At 44.0% G+C, this 24,099-nt stretch overlaps 1 protein-coding gene across 3 annotated transcripts in view; it reads right to left on the bottom strand.

Moving 5' to 3' along the window:
- The window catches only part of adarb2 (adenosine deaminase RNA specific B2 (inactive)), a 128,331-nt gene that overhangs the window by 14,043 nt on the left and 90,189 nt on the right, over positions 1-24,099 (bottom strand). For all 3 annotated transcript variants that reach the window (XM_019864551.1, XM_019864550.1, XM_019864552.1), the window contains 3 exons: positions 15,039-15,125; positions 13,398-14,350; positions 1,510-1,624 (listed from right to left, as the gene is read on the bottom strand). In XM_019864551.1, the coding sequence (XP_019720110.1) occupies positions 1,510-1,624; positions 13,398-14,350; positions 15,039-15,125 (1,155 nt within the window). The remainder of the gene's footprint in view (positions 1-1,509; positions 1,625-13,397; positions 14,351-15,038; positions 15,126-24,099) is intronic.

Below are 24,099 nucleotides of genomic sequence, written 5' to 3' on the forward strand. Positions count from 1 at the left end.
GCGGGCCTGGGGGGGCGGCGGCAGAAGCGCTGAGGCGGCCACCTCTGCAAAGGCGCGGGCCGTTTGTCTGGATCTTTGTAGATAACGCGCTATTAATAAACAAACAGAAGCAATTACTGGGAGGCAGAGGAGAGGAGGAGGATTGGATGAGGTCAGGATGAGCGCGGCCGCTCTCACTGAAGTCAACACTGATGAGCTGCTGCATCGCTGCAGAGATACCGATCCCTCCTCGGTGACCCTTCAAAGACTGCAGCTGGTAGCCACAAGGGGAAGATAATTCTCCAGGGTCAGAGGCATTTTCGAATGTGCCTCTCCACTTTTTCACTGACTCGGTACTCATAGTTTTTGGAAAACCGGCCCATTACTTTAGCGCCATCTTGTGAAATCTCACTGTAGTGGCAAGGAACTATGCTGAAGTGCATTGAAGAGCTTCATTTTGACAAAACAGGGGCTCTGCCGCTATCTTATTGAGTCTATGCGTGGGGATTTTGAGCAGATTGGGTTACTTCTACCCATGGTTGGGTTAATCGTGGGTGGGTTGAAGAGTTGAAGCCGCTTGCCGTTTTGGAGGGTTTCGTTGTGGAGTTGAAGTTAATTTCAAGTATGGACAGAACTCAAGTGAATGACTTGCTGGGGTGACCTCTGATGGGGCAAAGTTGCCGTTTGGTAGAAAATATTGTTAATAAAATGAGGATCATTTTTAACCACAGCTTTACTGATAACCTGGGATTGGAATCCCATCAGGGAGCTGTAACTCACCAGTATGGGTACTTTTTACCCGTTATTGGAGCAAAATTTTGACGCAACATAACGGGTCGAATTGGCAACCCAAAACTTGGTGGCTTCTGAATTTGTGTTACTTTTAACCAGGCAGTTTTAAGGGCGTAATCAAATCTAGTGACCTGACCAGGGTGTGGTGGGCCTTTCGACCCTGAACAGAATGAACAATGTAAAACATGAATGGAAAGATGGAAGGCATGTATTTGGGGTGATAGTAATGCAGCATGTGTAACTTCAATATTACAATGCTTTTCATAGAGAGGTGCAATGAAATATGCATTGTCCCAAACTGATGAAAACCACAGTGCTCGACGGAAATAAAATGAATGTCAAAGTTTACTCGATAAATCTGATTTTGTCATCATGTGGGAACAAATACCAGGCTTGTGTCTCTAATTTGGTCGTGTGCGCAGGTGACAATCCCCCTCGTAATGTGCAACCGATACGACATATGAAAACTCTGAATAAAGGATGAAAGATGAATGCGCAGTCATAACTCATTGTTTCACATCACAGCGAGAAGTGTCCTGCGCCGTGCTGTTCCCGCACCGTGTCACACCGTCGGTTGTCAGATTGAAGCTGATCTTGTTAGGATTCCCACCGTGTCATCGGCAAACTTGTGTCAAAGCTGCTTGAGCACGGAAAGTCCAGCCAGGCGGAGGGAGACTGACTCTACCCCCGCCTCAATAATTCAACACGATATATAAAAGTCAATGAAATTTACCATACCTCGGGTCATTACGATGCCTGCCAGGGATTTGTGTTGAGTGTACGCCGGATTGCAGCCGCCCACCAGCGAGCGATACTTCTCCCTCACCAAGTGGAATATTGAATCGGCGAAGTCCTGGAAAACACAAAATAATTGCCACCTCGCTTTCTACCAGACTCCAATGACAGAGACTTATGTGAAATTATGATGTGTTAATAACTTGGCCAACTTTTAAAACAGAATATGTCCAGTCTAAAAAAGCTAAATGTAGGTTTGACTTTTGTACAAACATTTTAAAAAGAAACTTTTGCTAAAGAGGTTGATTGAGTACCTCTACATTTTTTTTTTTTTTTTTTTTTTAGAACACAATTATCTGTACTTCTACGCAAGCATGGCATTAGGAACTGGCCACCTCTGCAAATAAATAACACAAAACAAATCACCCACCACACTCGGAAACACCAAAACCCAGACAGTCAATTCAAATTCAGTCACTGTCCTCTCTCTCTCTCTCTCTCTCTCTCTCTCTCTCTCTCTCTCTCTCTCTCTCACTCTTTGCCTGTGGCACAGTGGCACCTCATGATGTCCCGTTAGCAAGCGGAGGCTTAATTTGTCCAAAAGACCCACTCTTCTGCCAATCTGTTACCACGTCCCGGTGATCCATTTCAGCTCCGCGGTTGGTGTGAACACTGCTTGAAAACGAAGCCCTTCATAATAATTGCCCGAGTCAAAGACTCAAAGGGGCGCGGGGGTGAGCATCATGTCCTGGCAACAGCTGTTGAACAGTGTGCAGTTAAGTGGATGGCTGGCGGGAAACGTTGGCGTGGGTAGAAGGAGGTCTTCAATGCACAGTAGCCCGTAGTATGAGTGTTTACAGATGCCTGTCTCACATTTGCCTTTGTTTTTCACCCAACCTGCACAACGGCATTCGTCCCTCAATGGGACTTGAGTTCTACCTTGACTGTGGGCCTAATGTGGCAGAAAAACGGGGCCAGGGATCGCGCTCCACAGTCAGAAAGATTGTCACGGCAACCTGCCGTCAACTGTGAGCGGGGATCACGGTGCGCTCGGCTCACTGCCCATCTTCCTCTCGGTTGAACACTGAGTTTTGCCCTGCTCCCCCGTTAGCTGCCCTTTCATATTTGGTTTTCAAAATGAATTTCACTTAACCGGCGCGATTCGTCTGCGCGAGCGTGATCCGTGCTGAAACTGCTGCGGCGGACATTGTGTGACTCACCCCACCTGGTGTCTCTGCAGCATTAGTTCTGAACAATTTAACAAGCAATCCCTTTGAGGCTCTTCGGGATGGAGAAAACAAGCAGCGGGATTTATTTGGCGACTGCTTCGGCTGCACTAAAGGAGATTGATTGGAGGAACACTTCTATCAATACAAACGCGTTAAGGCACATGCTCGTAATCTCCGTTTGTCAAAGCAGAAATATTGGGGGTGGAAAATAGTCTACACTCACTCTACACGCATTTTGGAATTTTCTTTACACAGAGCAATTACGGCATGTAAATGCAGATTGTTTGAGGTGTAAAGATTGTGCAGGTGAATAAAAATGAGCGGCTATGCAACACAATGATCAAATAAAATATTTTTTTATGGCTAAGACTCGACTTCACCAACTCAAGAGAGTGCATTTTCCTGCGGTCGGTAAACAAATACCGTCATGCACCATGATTCTCTAATGTCTTGAATGCTTGACAGGAAGGTGGAGTGCTTCATTAAACCATTTTAAAACAGACGCCTGCTAGAAATTAAAACGGCTGCTGGAGCGGTTCAATTGGATCAAGATGCGGGATATACAATTACTAGAATTAGGTTTAGGTTTCGTAGTTACTGTATGTTTTCGGGATAGATCGAGATAAGAATTTTGCAGTTCGATTCCTTTTCTGATAGTGTGTGTGTGTGTGTGTGTGTGTGTGTGTGTGTGTGTGTGTGTGAGTGTGTATGTATGTAATATTTGAAAGCGTCTTTACCTTCCCCATACGCTAAACACCACATTGCACTTTTTATGCCTGTTAAAAATAAGAGCGTCACACTGAAGTCGCCATGTTGATGGGCACCTATGGTATGTTACGCCATTCATTGCTTGAACTGCGTTCTCTCTCACACACACACACACAGACAGATGCACACAGACGTATGTGCACGTACACACTTTTAACCCAAAACCTTCCTCCCCCTCTTATCACCTGGCTGCAGAGTGGCCAAGGCAGCATAAAAATGGGGCCATGTCTTATATTTCTTTCTAGCGCTATTTAACAATTCATTCTCCTGAGTTTTTTAATAGTGTCCGCGCTCTGCTCGGATATCTTCACTCCCCACCAGCGCCGAGCCCACCTTTCCTTCTCACCATTCCGCCTCTGCCGCCCATCGAGAGGCTTTTGAAATGATATCTATTTATTTGGTTGCCTTCGGCGACGTTTGAGAATCCACGGCCGGCCTCCTTGCGGTGTGAAATATTTCCGTCGTGTTTGTTCTCGGCGTGACACACAGCAATCCTGTCACTTTATTCTTTTGCTTGGCCTTTGGATCTCTGCCACCAGATCCTTGTCGCTATTTCGGTTCTGTCACGGCTCAGTCCTGCTGTTCTCACCTTGATGTGAAAAGTGCATTGAGGACACCGATTTCTATTAACAAATTAATCAGGTCACACTGACATAGTTTGCTGTACTTTCTCGTTCGTGTCGGCTCCCCTCCTGGACCAGCGGCGGTTCCTTTCTTTGTCAATAATTTGAAAATGGTTGCCCTGGCCAGCGTTTGTGCTCTGATCGTTGCGGTCTCTATAAAATAAATCAATTGGCCCTTTTAAAATGTTTGCCGTGCTAACTGAATTCCACCTTGCCTCCTACGGAACAGACTTTCAGTGGGGCCCTGTCAGTCACATCAAGCCACCGGGCCGCGCCATGTGGCCATCGTCAGCTCTGCTTTCCTTTTAATCCACATGCTTGATCTTCAGGAGCCGGAACAAAGGTACAACATATGAAGACGCGGTGACAGATCTAATCCGTCTTTCCTGGAGCTCACCTCATCTGTGCATGCGAGAGGGGAGCCGTGCGCAGGTGGGATGATAAGCCGCAGGCTTCCGTAAGCAACATGGAACTCAAGCAGAGATTCCTCATTAGCTTTGAAAAAGTGGAAATAGGACGTTAAAGCCTGAGATCGGGATCAAAGTCAAGGATGAACGCTGGCAAGGACGATGGCTCCATCCAAGAACCAACGGCTCGGTTTACCGATGATGACGTGGAATGGGATTATTTTTTCCACACAGTCAAAACATTCAAACTTTGATCCGAAAGGCATGGGGAACAACAAAGGCACTCAGTGAAGTACAGTAAATGCAAATTTCAACTCAAGACAAAGTCTAGTTTGCCGTACAAGTGATTGGCAGGGCTTGGAACCGTCTGTTACAGACTGTGCTATTCTAATTGACCCTCAGGTCCTGCAAAGAACGTCTTGAAATCAAATTCATGAAGCAAACACACGAAGGTGCTCTGCAAACTCTCATACGACTTGCACTCTCGCTATAGAACAATTCCTCCAGACTGACTTTTCTAAGTCGTTGATTTTGTATTTCCTTTTGCTTTTCAGTTCTTCCACACCCAAACTCATTTAACCACACCTTTGTGGACTTGAACTTTTGCCTGATTCGAAACCATAAAAACACAACTTCAACTTTTCCAACTAACTTCATTGACTGGATGCATCTGCTCAAATCCAGTGCAGCTCTTAAGCTGGAAACCAAATATTAATTTGGGAAATGTAAGCCACCACCCTCCCGACACAGAAGCCAAAAAGGACCGCAGCCAATGAATCATGACCGCAAATCGCAAACGTTAAGCATGGCAGAGTCGGGAACTCATTATCAATCTAAATCATAGCCATCTAATCCAACAAGCAGAGCCAGTTAGCACAAAGAGTGCCACGATCAGACCCAAAGCCCATCTGTGGCAGCATATTTGGTTAAAAAAAAATGCCAGGTCCACCAACCTTCCATATCAACCCACTCAGGGGTTCACTTCGGCAGATGGCAGCGTGTTTACAAAGCGAATTTAACTAAGCTCTGTGTAGCACGTTCAAAAACGCAAATCTTTCGGATCAGAAATGAGAACAAATACGGAGTATGCATCAGTGTCATGGATGAGGAGCACAATCTGATTTGGCTGTACGCATTGTAAATTAGATGGTATCGCTAAATACAGATTTTTATAGTTACTGAACGTGCCTGCTGCACAGCAAACGAGATACGGCGCTGCTTAGGAGAAAACAAATCCTAACTTGGGTCTGAAAGGTCAGTAAATCGAGCAAAAATGTCAGATGGAAACACCGGGCAGCAGGACTGTTTGTTCTCAGGTAACATGCAATTTGATTGGTTGGTGGTGTCACATGGGGCGCTGTGTCGGCGCAAAGCGGAAAAGTACTACAGCTCAATGTTGCCCATTGAAGGCAGCCGAAAGATCAACATGTCCGTTTTAACCCCGTTTGCACTCACCCACGAGAAAAAGAGAGAAGCAGTGGGAGGAAGAAAAGAATCTCCCAGGACAACTCAAGCTTTTCAAGGACATTTGAATTTCTCATTTTTGGTGTTTTACGGCTTTATCCACGACACGGGGGAACCTTGAAAATGAGATACAAATGGCTGATTTAAGTAGAAACCCCTTTTGACCAACCCTCCACGGGAAAGATAAAAGAAAGGATATGGCTCCGACAACTTAATAATGTCAAGACAGTATAAACCACACACCAGAGGCCTCATACGCTATGCACCAAAGGCCAGCAGAAGAATTCCTGTGAAAAGATAACATGACCCTACCCTTAGGGGAGGTGAGGACAGCAAAAGAGAGCAAAGAGAATGAGGACTAAAACAAGCGGGCACGAGGAAAAGAGACTCGGTCGACATGAGAGGAAATGAAAGTAATGAAGTTGCAACCAGTCTATCATCTCCACAGGCAAACAGGGGCCACCCCTGACGAGTTCATTATATTGCATCACACATAATGTGCACTAACATACACAGTATATGTTTCGCCAGGGAGAGAGCACCTGTCGGCGTAGTGCCTCACCAGATGGTTGTTTTTATTTCTGTCAATATATATTTAATAGGCAGCATGGAGGACTAGAGGTTGGCGTGTCTGCTTTATAGTTCAGAGCAGGGAGGGGCATTCGGCGGCCCGTGGACCGCACGTGGCCGCCCCCGATCTGAAAAGACATTTGAGCGTGAAAATGTAATCCAACACCTTTGTCCAATATAAAAGCAGAGGTGCACGTATTTCCCTTATTTAAATTGGCATTTTTCTCACACATCCGGTTAGAAAATGCGCGGTCCAATGTGGCCTCCGCAGAAGCTCTGACACATAAGCACACACGAAAAATGTGGCGCCCTCCATCAGTGAAGTCGCCCACCGCTGGTTAAGAGGTTCATGATTCGCACTTCCCCTGCTTGCCTGCCTCCTCCCACATCCCAAAACGTGCGTGCGCGGTTCGTCGAAGTCTCTAAATCGCCCGGATGTGTTACGTAATTCTCAGTGCGAGTCCTGGGTGAACATTTTGAGATTATGGTACTACCTTAAGTAGCACGACACACACTACACACTGCAAAGTTACATCCATATTTTCTGCATGCGATATCTTATTACCAAAGCCATGCTAGAGAGGTTATTAGAAGTCTAATACTGGTATAGAATAAAAATATACAGGTAAAATAATGCTGTGGAGCTGTGGTCAGAGAGACAGACCTCCCGGCTGTTATAACAGGGTTGCAATTTTTTTTTTTTTTTTTAATAAAAGTCATCTCGGCACTGCGTCTCCTCTCAAACATATATCCGTCTCACAATATTGTTCGTCTCCCTACAGAGAAGTTCCATCTGGAAACCGCTATATTTGATATGTGTCAGAGCAAACAAATATACTTTCAGATCCACAGAATTTATATTTGAAGTACAAAAAAAAAAATAGATATATATTTTTTGGACATTTGGAAGAGCCACTGAAACTAACTTTACGCTGAAATATAAAATTACTTTGTGTATATATTTCATAAGATTTTCCAACTATATTTCTAGCATTGCGGTCACTCAATTTCTCTCAACCTTCCCGATGCCGGTCACCGTGTGCTTTCATTGTTCCGAGTGCTCTTTCCAAATTCCTAAAAGTTGAAGTGGGATCACTTTCCAAACATCACTTCATCAGTTTGGTCCTCGAGGGGACTGAGGACTCAGACATAAACGGTGCGCCAATGCTGTTGGGTTCCGACTATGACGTGTTTTGAGTGACCGCTGGGGTTTTGCACGTTGTTTTGGCAACTGATTTTTGACAACCTTTCAACCCCCTCAGGACAAACTAAATGCAGGTTGTCAAACTCTTAAGCAGTGTTGCTCAGCTGACATTTGGGAGCGGTAAGCCCCCAACAGCAATGATATGTTTATCTTGCAGATAGAGGCTCCAAGTTTACACCTGGCCTTTGCAGAAACCAGCCTTGCTCTTTTCTTTGCTGATGAATATGGCTTCTAAAAACATTCTCCGACAGGAGCAATCGCTCACATTGCCAACCCCGCCCCACCCCCCCCACACACACACGGTACAACAATGCAACAAAGTGTATTCTACACTTCACAGCCTAAGGAATAATGTGTGAAATGGCGTAGAAAGCCTTTTGAATGTGAAAAAAAAATGGCCCATGCTCTTTTAACATTTCCTGAAATCCATTATGTGTCGTCAGCGAAGTCATCAGACTGACTGTAACAAATACATCTGCTCTCTTTTGTCATCTTTCTTTTTATGTCAACCGCCAACAACGAGCACGCATGCGATCACGTATTCACTCTTTTCTGGGGAAGAGGGCAGGAGACGGACCACGGACAGGTGGCGCAGTCAATAACGAAGTACGCGGCATCAAAAGCAAAGAACACAAAAAGTATGACTTGTATTACGGCTGTCACTGTGAGATTCTGAGCGCAGTCAACAACTTTGGCCTCCATGACGCGGTGACAAAATATTACGGCTGAATATTATGATTCATGCCAAGCCCGTTTGTCATCTGCATGCAGAGTTCAGCACTTCCTGCATAGGAGGAGACGCCGCGCCGTCAAAGTAACATCCTTGTGTGACAATAACAACTCAGACAGCATTAGCAGGCCGCTCTAGGGCCACATTTCAAATCATGAGCTGATCCCTGTGACCTGCATTGCAAATGACGATTTTCTGGAAGCACAAAAGTAAGATGGAAAAGGTCAGCGGAAGTGTAGCGAAAACTAAATACATACAGATCAGGCTACTTCCTGGGTCACAAAGGATAACAATGACGTGGCTATCAGGGTGGGGAAAAATCTTTTTTTTTGACTCAAAACGAGGAATTTGCCACAATCTTTGAAGGTGTTCTGTTAAGTGAAGTTGTTCGGGATCCGTCTAGGAAAGCATCTCTGTAACATTTGAAATTCAAAACAGCAAATTTGGTTCTCGTAAAATGTATACGACAAACATTTCACCCATTTGCTGCTGATGTGACATCATATTTTGGATTTATGAACCACGAAATGGGGCATAAGAATCTAACCAGAACAGAACGTGGCACATGTATGACCCTGACATTATTACCTAGTTGGACATTGTAAAAAACCCCGACAGAGATGGAAATGGAAGCGCTCCATATATTAGTCAACGGTTCCAGGCAGTGCACAGGTCCTAACTAGCTGCCTGTTGTATACTCAGGGGCGCGCAGGCTGACATATGAGGGCTGAGGACAGCAGGTCTTCCTAGAATGCTAAACTTTCTCTCTGCTGGTTCGCCATATCTCTCCGTGCGCCCCATCCCCCAGACCGTGTGCCCTGAAACCAATCTGACGCCTAATTAATCCTGAAGGTCTTTTGTTCCGCTGAGGTTTCCCTCTTTTTCCCCCCTCTACTGCAGTCCATCCATCCACGCAATTCTGGATTTTTCCCCTCCACGGCAACACACCAACGCGCGCATTCTGTACACCGTATTCCTCACTTTGCCCATTTCGTCATCCCCAGAGAGGCTTAGCCTCGTCTTGCAAAGCGGGACAAAGGTAACGGATGGACTCAAGTTTTACACATTCAGCATCTTTTTTCCCAGGCAAAAGATTTTCTGCTAATTATAATAAACGCAGAGACCGAGAATGAATTAATGTCGGCGACAATGCAAATATCATAAAGCACAGCCACTGATCAGCTAATGTATCATTTTGGACCAAAAATGTTGAGGCTTGAAGATGGAGATGCCATTTTTAAAAAAAGATTTTTTTTTGCTGGTTACTGAGCATAAAAATAGAAATAATAAACTGAGATTGTGCTGAATTATCAGAGAGATTCTTATCCAACATAATAAAAGAGAATGTCAAGACAAAGTGTCATGACTGTACATTGAGACAAACGAAACAACACAAGGCACCGGTGTAGCATTAAAAGATGGGTTTAAAGGAACGTGGCCTGTGGAAATAGTCCCGAATTCAAGAGGATCATTTGGCAAACTGTGTGAGAAACCGTGAGGCGGAACTCCATAGATACACAGCAGTCACGTGAGTCCCCTTTCTTGCATCAATTACAGAGGTCGCAGACAATAATTACCGGCGATTAGGGCTGTTAAGTTCATGCGTTCATGACTAATTAACTTTAACGAACTAATGTAACATAATTTTAATGCCCCTATTTTCTTTAACGCAAATGAACACATGCTTTGCTTTTATGACCTTTTGATTTTGTGATAGCTCAGAGTGAGCAGCTCATCAGCTGTAGGCGCGGGGCTGTCAAACAATAGAACACGAGTCATGTGTTCATATCATACACTGTTAAGGGCAACCATTTTTATTCATTGCTTTAATTGTTTTGATAGTCAGAAGGTGGGGGGTCGGGTGAGCGCCAGAAACAGTTGCTCCCCAAATGTGCCATTTTCATAAGTACATCCGTTATTTTAAACTGGCTGCAGCTTTCTCCAGCGCTTTCCACTGAAAACATCATTATCCCATAAGGCCGAAGTCCAACAGGTGGATTTATTAAGATATGGATCCCGCAAGCCATCGAAGCCTGGATTTTCGCATCAGGTCTTTACAGTGGATATGAAAAAGTCTGCACACACCATTCCAATGCAAGGTTGAGACCAAGATAAAACATCTTTTTTTTTCCACCATTACTGTGGGCTACAAACTGTACAACTGGGAAAAAAAAAAAGATATTTACCACTCACATTCAAACTAATTTGAAATTGGAATCATCATACTCCTGCTTTGAAGTTCCTCTCATTTACCACAAATCAACTTACGGTGTTCTAGTTGGATTTTCCTGACATTTTTGTTCTTTCTAGCAGTAGCCTGAAGTTCAACTTTGGTTTCATTGCGCTTTAACACACCCCGCCGCAATTTTGAACTTGACATACGGGTGGCCTTTCAATGTTTCACACATACAATTCGCTTGCAATGTTGCCTCATTCACACAAAAATGAAACCAGGAGCAACTGGGAGTTTATTACCTTGCTGTGAGAGAACGTGGGACCCTGAACCAGAAGAAAAAAAAAAACCTATAAGCATGAATGCCAATTTTAGATGACAAGGTACATTATACGAGGTGAAAGCTAAAACGGACGTCTGCAAATAGTTTGTCAGGCTATTTGCACTACAACCATGGGTTGTTAATCACAGCTGATCCCAAGAGGACAGTGTGCTGCGGTGGCTGTCAAATAGTGTTGATCTGCCGTCATCGCTGCCCACATGCTGCGGTTGTAACACTACCAGCGCTGATTATGAAGTCCTCTCCAATGTGTCGTTCACACCTTCTCTCTCTGCGACTTGCCGTTTTATTTTTTTTGGAAGACGAGCGGCTTGGCCCGATCACTGTCTCAAATTTGTTGTGGCAATATTAATTAACGATCAGCTCGTCACAGCTGTTTATAGTGAGACGGATTAGAAGTGGGGGAGATTAGACAAAGAAAGCAATCTGTTGAAGACCCGCCTCCTGACAGGGGTCACCTTCAGATGCCTCAAATCATATTTAATTTGCTGTGCTGGAGGCAGGGAAATGACTCCACTTGACCATTTTGTAGCCTTCTCTATCTGCGAGGAGTAAGTGAATCAAATCACTTTGTCACATTTCATTTTCGATGATATCGCCACCGATGCAAGTATTCTGTAGGAACGCTTTGTTTACGTCCGCCATACCACTTCCCTGCTTTGAACCTGCCCTCTTTTTATGCTTTCTTGGTTCACTTTCCCCTTCATTAACCTTAATTGTCATTCAGCTCTGCCGCAGAGCACATTTCCCTAATCAAATGAACCTTAATCCAAGGTGGCAGAGTGCACCATCCTGACCACTAACCTCCGTGCTGTCCTTCCACAAGCACCTGCACCGACTCTCTCTCTCTCTCTGCAGCTGCACACATGTTTCAGACTCGGGCGACATGGCAACACTGCAGTGCCTTGTGACGGAGATGGAAGAGAGATTAAATGCCCAGTCGTGGCCCAAACAGAAGGCTAATCAGTCCACTTGGCAAAATAGGTGGCGGGATTACGCCAACACGTTCTCATAGGAAAGACGAAAGGTATTTTAAGAGGCAAGTTGGACCTTGATTGTTTTAGGATATAACCCTTCCCTGACCGGCTCTACTGCAGCTCTGCCATTCGTATCAACTCCCAAATTGGTTACCAAAGCACCTTCTGGCCAAGGCGAGAGTGATTGGACACTTTTTCGCAATCGATTAGCTGAATATTTGTGATGTTGTGTTTATACCCCTGCGCATGCACCGAAATTGTTGAACTTTTCTCCTTTAGCATTTGAAACATAGAAGTGGAGAGTCTGGCAGGCAGCGCGCGCCTGACTTTCAAGAAATTTCCACAAAAGAGTGCTCTCTGGAACGAAACTGGTGCGGTAAATCCTCTTAAAATCGCTTTAGACACCGTGGCAGAAGGGAGAAAGGAAAAAAGTTTCTCCAAGGCAAAACGCGCAGGTTTGCGAGGTTGATGTCATGCTCCGGGGAAGGACACTTGCTGGTTTATTTTTTTCAGGGATGGGAAAGGATGTTAATGCTCCACAACATGTGCCTGACACAATGGTGTCAATAAAAGCCTTCAAGGAAAGACTTTCGGCGAGAAGACTATTGAGATACCGTTTGCAGAACAAGAAATAGAGTGTGGTGTTTTATCCGGCCTATTACTGGTTACAGTTTTATTACAACTGAAGATGAAATTGTGCTCACTGATGGTATAGGTCTGGAGAACTTAAATTCAAAAAGATGTGAGGTGCAATAGAATACAAAAGAATAGCCTTTGTTTTCAATTGCCAAAAATAGAAAGTTTAAGTTTCCAAATGACAAAATATAATTAGGATAGTTTTCTTTGGATGGAACTCTGCAGCTGAAATGATGTTTGGAATAGCATCAACAGGTGCCAGACAATTTTGTAAGTAGCTTCCTATTTCCTCATGTTCCTCCAAAACTAGTTTCCTGGCTCTGATTGCAATTTGGGTATTTAGCTAAATGGCCACGACGCGGGCTCCGTGTTTTGTTTGTCTCTTTTTGCTTCATAGCAAGTGACTGAATTTATTCTTGTCAACACCGTGAGGCCAGAAGACAATTTGCAAAATGGGCAATCAGTTTTAACCGTGTCCTGATGCGGATTTTGTTTCATTTGTTTTCTACCTTCTAATGCATGTCAAAAAGGCCAATAAACAAATAACATGGATTTAATGATCCATTGTGATCTGTGATACATTTGCTTGTTTTGTAAATGCAGTGACAGCCTTTGGGGTCTTGGAATTCAAAATTTAAGTTTCCAGAAGTATATGCAGCGGGAGTTGCAAGTATACTTGCATTCATTCAGTCATGACAGCACCTCGTATGTTTGGAGCGTGTGCCAAACAAACGTAGCGACACGGGCAAGAGAGCTAATTCTGAACTCACCTGGGGTAAATGAGGGCATATCTTCCTGCTGGTTTTGAGACTCATCCGGCCTTCAGGGGCTGTCCTGATATTGAAGAGGGCCTCAAGAGCACACTGGGCTGCCTGGGTCTTGGCCATCTTCTTGCTGCGACCGCAGCCCTCAAAAATCCGTCCATCCACGCGTACCGCCATCACAAAGCTACGCAGTCGCCTGCCCTCGGCTCGCTCAGAAAGACAGGCGTAACGCAAGCCGGGACGGAGCTCATTGAGCAGGACTACGGCACTCTTGGGCGCGTTTGGCTCTGGAACAATTCCCCCTAACCGTTGCTGAGCTTGTACCATCAGGTCCAAGGTATGGCAAATTAAGCGTCCATGTCTGAGTAGCTCACTTGATAATAGCTGACTTTCTGTTTCTGAATTGCAAAAGGAGAGGCCGGCAGAGCACGGGGAAGATTCAAACTCCTTGAAAAGAGTGTCAGGGAAACCAGCTTGGTCCGAGGTGAAGTCAACGGATGGGTTTGAAATGTTTCCCATGGCGAGGTGGGCCTGAGGAGCATTGGGAAACTGAATAAAGGATTTAAGAGCTTGTTCCGCAGCCCTCATCTTAGCTTTCTTCTTTGTGGGACCCGTTCCTTCAAAGGTCAATCCGTTCACCTCAACGGCAATGGAGAAAACAGGAGCGTGGACCGGACCCGTTTGTGACACCATGCGATACTGAAGACCTGGCCGGAGCTCATTGAGCTGAACCAACGCATTCTTTGGTACCTCGGACCAGGACAGTTTCTTGTAGATCAGACGGAGTTGGCTCAAGTGGCCGTTGTTGTCTTCCTCCAGAGGCCGTTTTCTCTTCAGGCTAGAACTCCCACTTCTTGTGGGGTCAGAGCAGAAGCGCGATTGACACTCAGCAGATGCTAGGGAGCGATCCTCCAAGTTATCAACGTTGCGGTTTTCTTTCACCTCTGCGCTGCTGGTACCTGAAGAGAAAAAAAACGTACTTAATCAGTGCTGAACAAAATAGATCCACGAAGTCCTTCCCGGCAGATTGAACAACTTGACATACAATGAAACGATAATGAACCAATCTCCTTGGTGCTATATAAGTGTTTTAAAATAGAAATCCCTTAAAATGTGGATGCAATCTGCCAAATCATTCTGTAATCTGCCTCTAAATTGCTTGGAAATCCTTGTTGTAAGTGAGAAACATTGGTCCCTGTGGCCAATGCAAAGCAGAAATCCGATTTGTAACGGGGGTGGGGTATTCCACCAGTGGCGGCCGCAGCGAGAAAGGATGAGAGAACTATCTGTGGCCTGCTTTATTTCACATTTCTCTCCTTCGCGAGAGCAGAGGCTGAATGGCTATGATGTGCTCTTCCGCTCTAGTTACAAAGTGGTGGATTGCATTACTGATGAAAAATGAACAACAAAAAATGGTTCGATCTCGCCCCCAAAGATTGCAATGCCATGTCTTTTTTGACGAGAATTCCTTTTGCACATTTGAAGAGATGTAGTAGCGTTGCTGTTCTGTCGACTGATTGATTGACTGATTGAAATACAATATTTGATCACCGCTTTCAGAACAGACGTTTTGGTCCAAATGGTGACAGTCCCTTCACTTCGATAAATACCAAGTAAGAGAATGAGAGAAAAGCAACATCGTCTTACTTAAACTGTCCTCGTCCTCCGTGCTGCTGTTCCCAGGGCTTGTGTACTTGAAGGGAGGGATCAATGCCGACAGCATACCGACTTTCTCTGGAAGTGAGACAAAGGACATACAGTATACAGTCAACATGAGCAAAGGAGCGCTGGCAAGGTTTTGATCGATCAAAAAGGTAAGGTGGCAAGGTATCATCGATTAAAAAGTCCTTGCTAAGTATTGGACCAAACTCGGGGACGGAGCTCATGGGATTGTACACCTGAGGTCTTTTATTTATTTATTTTTTTCCTGAAGCCTGACCATGAACACAGAGCCTTCACTTTTGGTGATAAACTGCTCTTCTGATTAGAGCTAACCTGAAGGCAGCCGCTCTCTCTCCCGTTCCCCCCAGGGGACCTCCTGTAGCCCAGGTATGCGTGTTGTTTGCAGATTGAAGCCCTATTAGAGCAAACACTGAGTTGGGTGCTCTTCATGCGGTGCTGAGCCGAATTGACAGACCAGTCAGGCTCCTTACACTCGCTCTGTGTTTGGAACATCAGCTAATCATCAATAAGAGAGATTTCAAGGAGAGGGAAGGATAGGGACGGGTTGCAGGTGGAATGACTTGAAATCGCTTTCAGACAATTTCCCATAGCTCAATGCTGTTTCAGGGCGGCACGGCGGTCGACTGGTTAGCACGTCGACCTCACAGTGCAAAGGTAGGGTTCGACTCCAGCCTTCCTGTATGGAGATTGCATGTTGTCCAGGTGCCTGCGTGGGTTTTCTCCGGGTACTCCAGTTTTCTCCCACATTCCAAAAACAGGCATGGCAGGTTAACGGAACACACGAAATTGTCCCTTGGTGTGTGACAGAGAGCGCAATTGGTTGCTCGCCTCTGTGTGCCCTGCGATTGGCTGGCAAGCAGCTCAGGGTGTACCCCGCCTACTGACCGAAGACGGCTGGGAAAGGCTTCAGCACGCCCACGACCCTTGTGAGGATAAGCGGTTTAGAAAATGGATGGACGGATAAATGCTGTATAATTTGGTAAAACATTACAGCGCAACAAACATGTTTGGGTAAGAGCATAAGGTTGTGAATGTGATTGGTCCTCGGTGAGCTCTTGCTCTCATCACAGCTCGACAGTACTCGAGAGGCAAATGGAGTCACTGACATGCACTGATATGCTCTAAACACAGAGGTTGCAAATGTGCTGGTCCTTAGGGGCCAACATGACAATACAGCCTTTTGAATTTTGACCTAATTATGGCCAAAAGCCAAATCCAAGCAGCAATTTGGACCTAAATGACTCTCCCGACGACCGTTATTTAGAGCATTTCCAATTCTGAGTCACTAACAAATACTGTCAGTGACTACGATATGCTCTAAACACAGAAGTTGCAAATGTGCTGGTCCTTAGAGGCCAACATCACAATACAGCCTTTTGAATTTTGACCTAATTATGGCCAAAAGCCAAATCCAAGCAGCAATTTGGACCTAAATGACTCTCCCGACGACCGTTATTTAGAGCATTTCCAATTCAGTCTCAAACATGGCTTTCCACATTCGGAGTTTTCTTCGAATTACATGTAGTCAAGGTGATTTGCTCACATCTGTTTCCTTTGCGTCACACTTTCCATTTAAGTACGCATGCAATGTAAATGTCTTTCTTGAAGGAACAAAATGGCATTGTAATGCAGATGTATGAAACCTCATAGCTGGATAAAGCCATGATGGGCAGTCATTCTTAAACAGGTCACAGGAGGGGGCATGAAGTGAGAAGAGGCGAGCGAAGCAGCGGGGGAGGGAAGAATGAGGCAGTCAAAGTTGTCGAGCTGGCTGGAGGAGAACAGGTGGAGAAAAATATGGAACGAGCAAACTGGGAAGGCACGGACAGGAGGAGACAGGAAAATAAACCAAAACTGCTTTTTCCCATGAGGGTTGAGGTGTGTTTGAGCCTAACCTGGCAAACGTTGGGCGAGAGGCGGGGTATATCTTGGACTGATCGCCAGACGTGACATGAATCCCAAAGTAGGAATCAGTATTGATCTGTACTAATGTAATGTTGAACTAAAATCCTGAAATGCCACCACTGATCGTCATTTCATTGCTTTACGCAGTGCTGGCACAAGCACACGTTGCTCTGATTCATGAGCGGGCTACAGTGTGCACAACAGCAAAGGCGGGTTCTTGTAGTGGTTAATAGTGTGAAGGGTGATTGATTTTCCCATTGAGGCGGTGTATATTTTCAACCTCATCAATCTGAACAGACAATACAGAACTCACACAATCATATTACGGCTATTGTTTTGAATATCGGTAAGCTGAGATGGAAGAGAGGAAATTTGACGCAAGAGCTCGTCTCATTGCTGTCAATGTATTGCTTTTCACATCTTTGTCTTTATGTCTTAAATAAATGCTATTAATCACACTTTCCACTTGCCTGCATTGGATATAAAGTGAAGTGGATCTGAACAAAACAACAAAGACAAAAAAATCTGTTTTAAAATAAAGCAGCATCCCCTTCAAATGTTGGGAAAAAGATGATGCTGTCTGATTTTTTTTTGTCCCAATAACAATAGCACATTAAAATGAGGAAAAAAAAAACTAAAATTGAAAAATGTTTTCGTTAATGACATAAAAACGAAAGTGCTTTTTAAAAATATGACTAACTAAAACTCACTATAATTACAGCAAAAATGTCCTTGGCTTTCATCTTTGGCAATCATGATCAGACATGACTTTTTGGGGTTCATTTTAATTGTATCTGTTTTGATCTTGCGGTATACCCGTACAGAAGAAGTGAAGGTCAAACAGCCGTTTGAGAGTTGCAATTTATTTTACTTACACTTGACTTTTTTTTATTTAATCTTGCTCTCAATGTCCACCTAAAAAAGTTGTAATAATATCCTAATGAGTCAAATCCTTCCAGCAACCAATGTTCTATCCTAGGGTCAATAAGGTGACTGTACATTTTGGAGAAGCAACTTTCGATTGGGCAGTCTGACTGCAAAGACTTCCTTTGGTGCAGAGTTCATCAAAGGTGTCACGCCTGATGTGGACTCCGTTACCTTGGGCGCCCTTCACAGTATCTCTCGTCCATTCCTCCTCATTCATCAGCATGAGTGAAGGAGACAACGCATGCCAATAAAGTCTCAGCTCACTGCGTCCATCCCCTCGGCGCGCGGCGTGACACAGACGGACGCGATCACGCTCGTTTGTTTCCACCAAAGTCGGGAGAGGCGAAGAAGGAGAGCCTTGGCACGTGGCCACGGGCCCCCGGATAGTGACAACAATTTGATGTGTGTCCGTTCACCACGTGAATGAGTCCTTGCTCTTCCTGTATCCGTTATGAGGAGAGGGTAATGAGCCCGAGCAGATTTCCCCGTGGCTCCGCACAACGAATGGGTCAGATGAGTGAAGGCGGACGCGACTGAAACAGGCTGTGGGGAAGGAGGGTGGGTGGGGGGGGGGAATCATTGACTGAATTTGTCTCTTTCTCACTCTTTGCCTCCCCTCTCTTCATCTTGTTTGTGTTTGTCTGCAAACCTCAAATTCACAAAATGAGAGGCTGCCTTGCCCCTCCTCCCCCGCCCCACTCCTCAAACATTTAACAGATTTTTGTCACATCCCTAATTTGGGTCTTCTGGACACTGCAGAAAAGTGGGGTTAAGAGGCGTTTATGTACCCATTTGTCACTATAGGGATCCAGAAGTCCTCACCTTTCCCTGCAAGACCGCCTTGCCAGAGTAAATTCCATTTAAGGATCGAAAGGAGCAAAGCAAACATGGTGTTTTGAGCTGGGAGTCATGACAACACTTTTTGTGCTGCAGAAGTCTTCGAAAATATAAAAATATTTATTGCCTTGAATCACCTTTTTTTTTCATTCTTCTTTTGTGGCTGGCAGGTTTTGCTTCTCGTGTAATCACGTTAAAAGCGATGCATGAAAACCTTTGAGGCTTGCAAACCATTAAATGTGTGTGAAATCCCCGTATTTGCATTGGGGGGAAAAAAAAATCCATGGAGGTTTCTAAAATAGCATTTGCCAGAAAACAAAACAGGGAAAAAAGAAAATGTGGCAATACAAATACAAATATATATATATATATATATATTTTTTTTTTTCCCCCAACAGTACAGAAGACCTTATAGTGACGTGGCTGGTTTCAGATAAGAACAAACTTGAAGAAAATTGGATGATAAAAGCTTTTTAATGTCACACGTGCACTCCAGAAAGACGGTGTTCAAAATAGCAATACGATATGAATTTTTCACACCATGTTTCATTGATGTTGTGCATCTAGCCTTGTCAAGTGAAAGTATGCTGTCTCTTAGACAATGTGAACGCAAAAGCTTTTAGCGCTGCAATAGAGGGCTCTCAATAATAGTGGGTTACAATGCCAAAAAGCCTTTGGGGAGGAAAAAGGTACGTCTTAAAAATGAGCAAACTAGCAGTAGAAATATAAAATTGTCCATAAAGAAAGTTGGCTCGAGAAAGAAACAAATATTTCTTTCTTTTTTTTTTTGTTTTGGCAGTCAAGAGCCAACAGGAACACAAAACAAATCACGATCTGTCCCTGATAAGTGTCAACTGTAATGCACACTCCTTTCCCTGCTCAACAAAATGCATGCTTGATGTCGGCCGTCATCCATGAGAATGAGTCATTTACAAGCCATCGGAAGAATCCGAGGACTCAAACCCGGATCAACTTTGTCACATCGCTCCGACGTATTTACAAGGCACAGCCAGGAAGATAACTCTTCGCCGTCATGACACAAAGCAGGTCAGTGATGTGTCTGCCGCTGTTTTGTTGCGCATCTTGCTCTGGCTCCTGCGGCACCCGCAACATGCGCAGCATTGTCATCGACACCAAAGCTCTTTAAAGCGTGTGACTTACTTCCTCTTCTCACATCTCATATTCATGTTCAGAGCGGCTGACCGTTAATAAGGATTGTCAGTCCAACGCAAACCTCCACCGAGGCTCAAAAGGGGCAATGGAAGTGCTAGTATGGCCCTCGTCTTCCATTGCTTGCTTGTTGTGTTTCAGGCTTGTTTCCCTTTTTTTTTTTTTTTAATATCTCAGTTTGTGAGTTTTGTGATATTGCATCCAAATTTCCTTAATAAAATCTCCAGGAATTGTCTGCTGATCTAACAGGAATGGAACTTGCTAGGCATGTGGTTAGCAGATGTCCTGTCCACATGCAACACTTGGCTGCCCTCAATTCTCTATATGACAGTAGTGTAACTGTGCATAAATGTAATCCAAGGTACGCGTGAACAAGTGCAAAAAGAAAAGTGTATTCCGCTTCATCCTGTGATATCAAGCGTCCATCTGACAATATGACAGAACTAATCTGACTCGTTCGCACTTTTGCGTTCCATAGAAACTGCCGCGCTGTTGGTTTAGACAAAAGCACAGATGGGACGTGGCCACTTTTGACGCCGGCTGTTCCATATCGCAGAGCCCGGCCGGCACATCTGGAAGGCAGCGAAAAGCATCTATGCGCTAATTTGTTTGTCACTACAAATTGAAGGTACGATCTGTCATTCTGCCATGCTTTGTTTTGCGGCGCCACGTTTGAAGAACATGGCTAGTCAGAAGTTTATGGCGGCTTGGTCACAGGAGACTTGCTCGCATGAGCCATCTGACGGTTGGAATGAAGAGGGACGAAGGCCGGGATTGTGTTGAAAAAAAAAAAAAGAGGAGACGGTACATCTGAATTTCTTGAGCTCAGTGAAATGTACATTAAGAAGAGGGGTCAAAAAGGTCAATAAGGTAAATAAGAACATCAGTGATAAGATCATTTAATGTGTTCAATACATTCGCGCAACGTAATTAGGGCAATGAATAATGTTTCAAACACTGACATTAAACTTTTGAAACAACTGTTGTTTTGTTCTTATTTGATTGTGAGGGTATTTAAAATGTACAGTATCTTACATACATATTTCTTAAGATACAATGGAAAGCAGAATTCTACAAGTGAAACTGGAAACACGGTGCCTTTGACTGAAATGTTAATGACTGCGCCGGTACAAAGATGTATTTTTCTTTTTTCCAGGTAAAAAAAAAAAAAAACACTTATCTGTTGACAAGCACTTTCCTGGACTACTTAAGAACAAATTAATATTGCAGGGGAGGATGTTGCTATGGTAATAGTAGCTGCAAAGAGACTTCGAAGCACTCCGCATCTCAGACTATTAACGTTAAGCTTTATTTAAATTGAAAAAGCAAAAGCAGCCGCGTCGTGCTGTGAGCCCGAACTCCCCAGTTTGCTTGAAGGAACTGGCAAATATTGTCCAATTTTTGGGAATATACAAAGTGATGCTGGTACTTACATCTTGTAATTTCACAAGAGAATGTTTGTTTCTTGTCATGCAGGATTTTGACTGAATAAAAGTATCGAACATTTAATTGAATGACAATCAACTTTCAACGCAGAACATGTTCGCGAGAACCATTTACTGTTGTTCTTTTTCTATGATCAGACAAGAGAGCCCTATAATTTTGAATATAATCTGGCGAAGGTATCTTAAATTCAAAAATCACGAGACCATTTGTCTTTAAGGAAACCAGCCAGGTCAAGTCAGTCCTCCCCTAAATGCAGAACCCGACACAGAACCGCACAGTCTTCCTTCCACAAGCCCACTTTCTGCACATTGGTTGCGTGAGTCATTCAAGGAGGGTTTAACCGGTGCAAAAAAAAAAAAAAAATAGCATTCACATGAATAAAACGAATGAGCAGAGAGCTAGACAAAAAAAAGAAAGAAATCCACAGTATTTCGCCTTTTTATTTTTTTAAAATTGTCACTACCTTCTGAGACGTGGCTTAAATAATGAAATGGTAGAATGGGCGCCTTCAGACGTTCTAAAAGCGTTTTGCTGTATTTCTTTAACTAGGTGTCACGAAAGTGAAGGTGTGTTGTCTGCTATGTGACAGCTTTAATACTGGCTGTTCTCAAAAGTCGAGTATGTCTTTAATCTTTAATTCCCTCGCCACTTCCTTCGTGAGTCTTACTTTTTGTGAAGTCACTTCTTGGGCTACTTATGTCCAGTATTTTATTATTTATTTATTTATTTATTTGGGGGTACCTCGACTCCAGTATCAAAATGCCTTAAGTTGCCTTCCAGGAGGCAAACGCTCAACATGGAAAAGGTCAAATCAGGATTTCCAACCCTTAAAAAAAGCTGCAAAGTGGACAGATTTTAGATACAAATTTCGTATTGACCCATGAATGGGTCTCATCATCATGGATGTTTTTTTTTCGAACTTTGTCAGTTTGAGGTATCGGATCAAAGGAGAAACAGACACGGACAAACCATAATGCCAGTCTAACGTCAAATTCAGTTTTCTCGCATGGATGGGTTGAAGGGCGAGCAAATCATAATCCAACAATGTAAATTAAGGTTCATTCATTTCGTTCACTCGGCTTCGTTCAATTCCTTCGATGCTCACAGACGAAAATATGGCACTGGGGTAGTACTGACTATTATTATCTCTGTGAAAATCATGTTTAAAGTCCTGAAAATTGCTTCCATTCATGCAATCCTGGCATCTTTCACTCACACACACACCTTCTGTGAGCCAGTGCTACCTTCCCACCACAGTCATGCCTCAATAAATTAGAAGTAATCATGATGCACAGAGAGGTCGTTATAGACATGTGCAAATTTGAATGGGCACACCGGGGGCTTCATTTGCACAACATTCACTTCTTTTGACTTTGAAGTGCATGTCACACCTGACCTGAAGTGGGAAAACTGGTGTACCACTCACTTCCACTTGTTCAAGTTAAAGATGCTAAATTATTTCCCATATAGTCCCAGAAATGTCATCTGACGATGTCATCGGCCTGGATCGAAACCGAATTGGAACCCATGTGTGTGTGTGTGTGTGTGTGTGTGTGTGTGTGTGTGTGTGTGTGTGGAAATTAAAAGTATGAAAGGGTCATTGATTGTATCATTGTACGTCAGACTTTTAGAACATTTTCTTTCAGAATTCAGCACAGGGTATATCATGGAAGATGAGATGGTATCTACTTTTTGTGGAAAGCAAAGCTTTTTGCTTATGGTGCATGACCCAAAACAGGCAAGTCCATGGAATGGAACATCGGCTTAGTATTGCTCTAATAGCCTCTGATGGGTATAAACAAACCGAGCTTGGCAGTGGTACACAACATGGCTGTGTGTACTCGAGAGCATGCTAAATGCTCTCTGACACTAATACAAGCCTCTGTCTGTTTAGATCCATACGAGCGAAAAAAAGGGGAACGCGCTTGTCCTTGCCCAGAGTCCAACTGTCTACTGGGTGTGTTAGCATGCCGACGTAATTTACGAGGAACATGTGTTAGTTCTGAATGCCACTGGGGATATTATTTGTGTCCAATGTCTTTACTCACCGTGAACACGACCAGTAACACATCTGATATAAGGCAGGAGAGTTCGATCGATGCTGGCCTCCTTTGACTTAACAACTCTCACGCCAGACTATAAACTAAAAGTGATAGACACTTTGAGTGTGAAAATATAGATAAATATCTAAACAAACAAACATGTATGCTCACATTCACAGCTTCATCCATGACACGCTGCCTTACTAATTCTCCCTTTGCTCTTTGGTTCTCCACTTGAGTTGTATTGACCCATCATGAATCATCCTCCCTTTTCATTATGTTGTGTTTTCACCTTTGTGTAATCATGGAAGTATTAAATCCCCGTTGAACCAAGGATTTCCTGTTCCTCCCAGAAAAAGACTCACAACAGAAATTCTATTGGCATTGTTCCCTAAGCACTGGCACGTAATATTAACACAGCCATCATACCGTGCTGTGTTCAGATATTGCGGTCAGAAAGTGGGATGCTTGTGACGACATTTTCAGGCTATTTTCAACCGTAATGTATCAAATGGTCAACAATTGCTGGCCTCCCAATCCACAGTCTGCCCTCTGTCTCTCTCAAACCTTTCGTATAATAACATTGTGGCGCAATCGCATGGTTGTACATTGACCTGAACAGCACTAGAAATTGGATCTTATTTCATGAACCTCTTCCTGAAACCAAGAAACGAGAGCATCCATCTGTAAGACGGTAA

This window comes from Hippocampus comes, unplaced genomic scaffold (genome assembly GCF_001891065.2).
Source record: "Hippocampus comes isolate QL1 unplaced genomic scaffold, H_comes_QL1_v1.1 scaffold389, whole genome shotgun sequence".
NCBI lineage: Eukaryota > Metazoa > Chordata > Actinopteri > Syngnathiformes > Syngnathidae > Hippocampus > Hippocampus comes.